Source organism: Solanum tuberosum, unplaced genomic scaffold (assembly GCF_000226075.1).
Source record: "Solanum tuberosum cultivar DM 1-3 516 R44 unplaced genomic scaffold, SolTub_3.0 scf00350, whole genome shotgun sequence".
NCBI lineage: Eukaryota > Viridiplantae > Streptophyta > Magnoliopsida > Solanales > Solanaceae > Solanum > Solanum tuberosum.
In genome coordinates, this window is record NW_006239274.1 from 394396 (window position 1) to 401149 (window position 6754).

The 6754-nt window shown below is 33.5% G+C and overlaps 2 protein-coding genes across 2 annotated transcripts in view; both read left to right on the forward strand.

The window, feature by feature from the left end:
• Positions 1-2191, forward strand: part of LOC102596948 (uncharacterized) — a 3543-nt gene extending 1352 nt beyond the window's left edge. The window contains exons 3-4 of the mRNA XM_015315249.1: positions 1200-1378; positions 1454-2191. Of these exons, the coding sequence (XP_015170735.1) occupies positions 1200-1378; positions 1454-2191 (917 nt within the window). The remainder of the gene's footprint in view (positions 1-1199; positions 1379-1453) is intronic.
• Positions 2192-2663: 472 nt separating this feature from the next.
• On the forward strand, positions 2664-5917 carry LOC107063404 (uncharacterized). The gene is made up of 4 exons (XM_015315251.1): positions 2664-2908; positions 4135-4261; positions 5240-5521; positions 5621-5917. Exons 1-4 carry the CDS (start codon positions 2712-2714, stop codon positions 5744-5746), a joined length of 732 nt encoding a protein of 243 aa, XP_015170737.1. The 5' UTR covers positions 2664-2711; the 3' UTR covers positions 5747-5917.
• Positions 5918-6754: the final 837 nt, after the last annotated feature.

The following is a 6754-nucleotide window of genomic DNA, read 5'->3' on the forward strand; positions in this document are numbered from 1 at the left end:
CTCCAATAGAAAGTCATAACTCAAATTAAATAGGACTTAAAAACTCAAATAAATTCATGTTACTTCTTAAATAGCTGCATAGGCCAGTCTTCACAACATGTAGTATTATGACATATGAGATTTTTCTAAGGAACATATCCTCCAACACCTCTTAAAGTTTTATAAGTGTATGATATTTTGTCTCCCCCTATGTTCTATTTGTGTATTTAAAATGATAATCTGCCAGAATTTCAACATATGACACATTTTTCTTATCATCCAAAAAGCATATTGGGCACCTCAATGTGATCTGCTAGTCTCCAATATCTTATATAGTATGTATGGACCAAATTGATTCATAGTCTTTCCTTGTTCTAACTCAATAACCACAACAGTTTGCAAATTGGAGCTTGATTACAGACCTTCAAGTTAATGGTCAAGCTTCCTACACCTTTAGGAAGAGTCACTTTGTGTTATGCTACAAGCATCCTTTTAGAAATATTGGTTAGACGTGTCCACAAATATTTTCTACAAGTAGCTTCGATGAGTTTAATAACCTTTTATGGTAGTAAAAATAGATGTCTGCTTGGATACCAAACATTATTGCTCTAATTAGTTGAAGCCTCCGACATATGATAATCTTCTAGCCATCCAATTAGTGATATTTGCTGTAATTTTATCTACTTAAGGCTTCCAATGCAAAATTGTCATCCTTTCAGTAGAGAAAGGAACTCCTAAGTATATAAATGGTAAATCATCTATTTTATAGTACAATGGACTCAATATGTAATTCCTTTTATATGTCCCTAACCACTAAAATAGACTTGGTTATTTAAGTACTTCATTTTCATCATTATGAATGACTAACGCCTTGAGCTTTTGTACTATTTTCAGAAACCTTCGAAAATATAAATATAATGTTCGAAATAAGGCACATGTTGAAGGATGCATATGCAATGAGTATATATTTGATGAAGGTTCATCCTTCTGTTCACACTACTTCGAGCCTCATGTTTACACAAGGCATAGAAAAGTGCCACGAAATGATGATGGTGGTATAGGCGAACAAGATAGATATGATGGTAATCTTTCTATATTCACCTATCCAAGTCGAGGATTTGGGGAACTAAATAGGAGATATCTATCCGAAGAAGAACTTAAAGCATCTCATATTTATATTTTACTAAATTGTAGAGAAGTGCAGCCATATGTGGAATAAGATTTCAAGCTTTTGTTTACATTTATACATTATAATTATCAAAATACTTACATATTATTTTTCTTATATGTGATCCAAAGGAAATTTATTGACTCCCTTCATCAAAATTTTCCACGAATTACGGAGCAGGAAGTGGATAAGAAACTTGATGAAGATTTTGCATCATGGTTCACAAGATATGTGAGCACTTGTACAATATCTTTCCATCTGTACTTAGTTCACTTATAAGAAACTCTAATTGTTTTAATTTAATAGGCTCGAGTCCACATAGATAATCAGTTCATCAAGGCGCTTGCAGAGGGTCCATGTCGATCAACGAAACAATACACTGGTTATAATGTCAATGGCTTTAAATTTCACACTAAAGGTCGCAGTTTTTCTAGAGCATCTGATAACAGTGGCGTTTGCATAAAAGGAACCAATTATAGTGCAGACGACAATGACTACTATGGTGTGCTTACCGAAATTCTTGAATTAGAGTACAAGGGCAGTACACCAATCAAAAGAACAGTTTTATTTAAATGTGAATGGTTTGACCCCACACCAAATGTAGGGATGAACATTCATCCGAAATATAAACTTGTGGATATCAACCATAAAAGGAAAGTGAAGAAGTATGAACCATTTGTTTTGGCAATGCAAGCAGCTCAAGTGTATTATGCTTCTTATCCTAGCTTACGACGTGATAAGAATGGTTGGTGGGCTGTGTGCAAAACAAAAGCTCGGGGTATTGTGGTTATGCCTCCGTCATATTTATCGTCTCCTCTTATAGATGTTGCAGAGCCATTTCAATGTGACGAAGATGGTTTAAGATTTGATGTGGTGTACGATAATGAAAATGTAGTCCGAAATGATCCAAATGGAGAATTCATAAATTTAAGAGATGAGAATGATGATTTAGATGATGAGACAGAATTTCATGATGAACCAGAATCAGAATCAGATGATGAAAATGAGAATGAAGAGGCATACTGTGAAAGTGGCAGTGAATAGCTCTAATCTCTTCAAATATAAGAATTAGAGTGACTGAAACGTAGTATATAAGCTAATTTTATTTCAATTAGATTTTATATTTCTTGCTGACAAAGTTCTGAATTTTAAATGTCACTAATTTATATTTCTCTTTTACCAGTATAATTATTTTGTTTTAATTGTTCTCCAGGTTGTTTTGTTTGAGCAACTATCCCTCACTCTCATTTCGTAATATGAAGTAGACCATTCTAGATCTATGTTTTGAATAGTGATGGAATAGCTTTATTCCTTGAAGTGTTTATGTAAAACTATTGTCTAGGTTAACACATTTTTTTAACTTTTCAGAGGCATCTTGTTCTTGAAGTGATATATCTACTAATTACCTGTTCTTGTTATAATTTGACCAAACTGGCCATGATTCAATTATTATGTTATTATTTCATCCACATGTAACTTTGAAATTGCAGATATGACACCAAAGAGGGGTGGATGAAGCAGATATTCTGGAGAAAGAACATCAGATCCAGTGACATCTCCTCTAATGTCTAGTTTCACACCTGATCAAGCACCATCATTGCCTGAAGTGCCGACACCAGTTATTCCGAATTCAGTTGTTGTCAACATAACGGTACCATCTTCATCTGTGGGGATAGAAACACCTAGAAATGACATTGTATCTACAACTTCGTCAAATACAACTGATGATACCCGCACCCGAATTGAAATTGTCCTGGGATGGTAAGTGTACAACATCGTTTCATTTACATTGTTTTGCTTCAGGCAAGAAAATAAGCCATATTGATTTTCTTTCCATACTATTTTTCTATAAATCTTTCAAAGTTTTGTTGCTTTTCTTAAATTGCATTGATGGGAATGAATTACAGAATTGAGGTGTTTCTAAAAAATCATTCTTGAAGAAAGTAGCTTGTTAACTGATGTCTACATTTTCTCTTATATAAGAAGCAATAGTTGAATGTTGCTACAGAACATGGTAAGGAATCAAATTTTGTAGAATGAATTTCCAGAACTTTTGTTCTTGATCTACATTTTTTGAATTACAAAGTTGAATGTGCAGTTCCTAGAACTTTTTGCTCTTGATCTACATATTCAGATTGTGTGGCAAAATTATTGTTTACTTTGCTTTCACAAGTATGTTTCTTCTTTTCCCACCTGATCATATCTTACTAAGGGACTAAGAATTGGTAGGAATATGTCAAATTCTCTATAATTTTCTTAAGCTCACTGAATTCTATGTCTACATTTGAGGTTCTCATCTGATGAATTCAAGAGGCTATTTTCTTGTTATTTGCAGAATATGTTTATTTGAAAACTGAGAACATGAACTGCAGAGTACATGTTAATTATTTTGAGTGACATTTCAGTTTATGTTTTGCTTGTATTACTCGTTGGTACTTCTTGTATAAGGAAATAACACTTCTAAGTTTGAAAATGACATACTTGAGCCTATATTTCTAATCGATAATTGTCTTCTATTTTACTCCCACCCTGTTGTTGATTTTCATGTAGACATCAACAACATGGTGCATTTTTTAGAATCTGATTTGATATTAGTGTCTATGGTGTGACATTTCTTTAATCTCAACAGTCCTTATTTCCTCAAGTTTTTCTTATCTTTTGCAGTATATCATTAGAATTCATACTAGATTTTTTTTTACTTGTTCCAGATTAAGATTAGATATGAATCTACGTACTGAACCCAAGCTTAGTATGGGATCCTCACAGCTAGTCATTTCAAGATACGATAATAGTAGGATTTTATAATTTATGTCTAATCATGGTCTCTTTGATAATACTTTCATAAATTTCATATTATTCTTCCTTACTTCCTCTACCTCATCAGCTCTTATATGTCGATAAAGTCACTGATAATACATTCTAGCAACTTCTTGATGTACCTAAATAAAATTGAGTATTGAAATAATTACATGTTATATTTATACAAGTTTGGAGCCAAGTAACGATGTATCTCAGGCGATCACAAAAATTTTTAAGGAAAAATTGGATCCCGAAGGATATGATTGGAAGTCAGTTACACCAGAGATTAAGGATTTCTACTGGGAGGAGTTTAAGGTAAACTATACTATCTGTTTTTCTTAGTAACTATTGATTTATTACGAAATTAGAACTGTACAGATCAAACAAGAACAAAAAAAAAACATAGCTCATGAAATAGAACCACTACAACTAGCCAAAAGATAAACTTAGATTGTCTCATCTGCTACATTTAGAAAAAAAAATTATTTAGGGATCCAAGTTCATAGTTTCTAGTAATGAAGCAAAATTTCCTATTGTTATTACTGTTATGAAACACCTCTTGGATTGCTTGTCTAACTATAACTTCAGGTTGTCTTGGTGTGCCTTTGAAAATATGTTGATTCCTTTCCATCCAAATATGGTATACACTACCAGCCAAGACAACTCTCTATATATCTGCTTTGTGACTCTTTCCTTTCATTAAATTACTTGCCCAGTCTACTTCATCCTTCCGTCCCATAGGAGCTCTTGTTATGCCCTGCCACTATAACAACTTAGTACATACGTTGTGGGAGGAAGTACATTTATAAAGCAAGTGCTCTATAGTATCGTTTGTATCTCCGCACATTGGACAACTCATATAATCAACAATGCCCCATCCAAGAAACCTATCTCTGGTGTATAATTGTCCTAGTATAGCCAAGTACATAATGAATGTCCATTTAGGTGGACCACTGATACTGCAGTTAACCTCCTCCATGAGACTTTTTGATAATTTCCTCTAATCGTCACATATAATTTTCTAACAGAGCATTTGGCCTTACTTCTAAGTTTAGCCATGTTCATTCGAGCTTCTTCAATATACTTTCTCTCTTACCAGACTTGTTTTCAACACCCATTATACTTGTTTTGGTACATCTTTTGATACGTAATTGTGTCTCCTTCTACTATAATATTCATGTACTAATTATACCCATAAATTCCATTTTACTATCATTTTATTTATGTATTTTATTCATTTAAAATTTCTATTATATCAATTCATGTGATATTTTTCTTTCCCTTTTTAAACAGAAGCAATTACATTGGAATATGACAACTGAAGGTTCCATAAAGGATCATTTTATGAAAAAATGTTCAATACAATACAAGGGTATGTTATGTGAAGCAAGATCCTCTGAGGAGAAACGAAAAAATATCCCAAAATCTGTTTGGGAGAGCTGGAAGCCTTACTATGATACTGACAATTTTAAGGCTAAATCTGCACAATGTTCCAAAAATCGACCAAGTGAGAAATGTGGTGAAGGATCTGGTCCCTCGCGCCATACTGGAGGCTCCCGGACTCACCGAGAGCATGTAAGAAAACTGGTACAATTATTTTCATTTTGTCAAGTTACAGTTTTTTCAACGTTATTCCTCTAGCAATAACTTTGATGGATGTGATTTCAATTTTAGGCGGCTGTTCTAGGACGGCCACCTCATCCACACAAACTTTTGAAGAAGACACATACCAAAAGAAACGATGAGTTTGTGGATCTGAAGTATAAGAGCACATATGTAAGTAACACCAAACATTGTTGATTATCTTTCTTAATTTTTGTTGAGAATTTACTTAGTCGTCATTCATCATGTTTATCCCAAATATTAAACACATGGTTATAATATTTGAAGATTATAATGAGGGAGGTTAATGTCATATTAGTGCAGTTGATGTCTCTATATAATTTTTCCAGTGTGGAGGAAATCTTTAACAGCTAACAAAACATCATTGGGCATCACTGGCCCTGCTTTATCAGTGCAACTGAGACTATCTATAATCTCTTGGTCGGTGACTTCAGTACATAGAGTAGTTTGTTGTTTTAGAGTAACTATAGGTCCCATTCTCATAGTCGATATGTCTACTGTTTGTAGCGTAGGAGCTGCAGAACCCATAAGACTCTTCTAAAATGTAACATTTTCGGTTTGTATAACCTCAAGAGTTGTAAGCTTGGTTCTTGATAGAGTAGTTTGCTGTTCTAGAGTAAGTGTAGGTCCACTTCTCATAATCGATGTCTACTGTTGGTAGCGTAGGAGCTACAGAACCCATAAGACTATTTTGTTTGGTGATCCTCTATATCCTTCCTTTCAAAAGTTCTTAGCATGTTTAGTTGTATGATTTTGAACTATCATAGCTTTACTAACTAATATGAAATGCTATCTTTTCAGTTCTGGAAAAAAAAAAACTTAGTCCCTAAAAGACTATTTTTGTACACTGAATATGAACTACAGGTGCGTATGTCAAAATAAATGTTAATTGCAGCTGTAGAAATGATAAGTGTGGTGGTATTGTCAATGACAAAGATGGTCGACTGATATCATTTGTCTTGTATATTTATAATCGCTAGACATTTTTTCTTAACATAATATCATTTATTTATTTTTCAGGATGTTGTATTGTCTATAAGATAACATCTGCATCTCAGCTTGTAGATGAATCTGGCGAGTCTCCGACAGTAGATTTTTCAAAGATTTACATGGATGAAGTGGGTAGGGTTAAGAAGGCATGTATATATGGTCTTGGTTCTCAAGCTATTTTCTATGAGAACATTA

Bases quoted from the DNA above. Each gene is read 5' to 3' on its own strand.
- LOC107063404 (XM_015315251.1), top strand. From the start codon at position 2,712: ATGTCTAGTTTCACACCTGATCAAGCACCATCATTGCCTGAAGTGCCG. The intron at 2,909-4,134 runs GTAAGTGTACAA...TATTTATACAAG, and splicing joins ATTGAAATTGTCCTGGGATG to TTTGGAGCCAAGTAACGATG. The intron at 4,262-5,239 runs GTAAACTATACT...CTTTTTAAACAG, and splicing joins TCTACTGGGAGGAGTTTAAG to AAGCAATTACATTGGAATAT.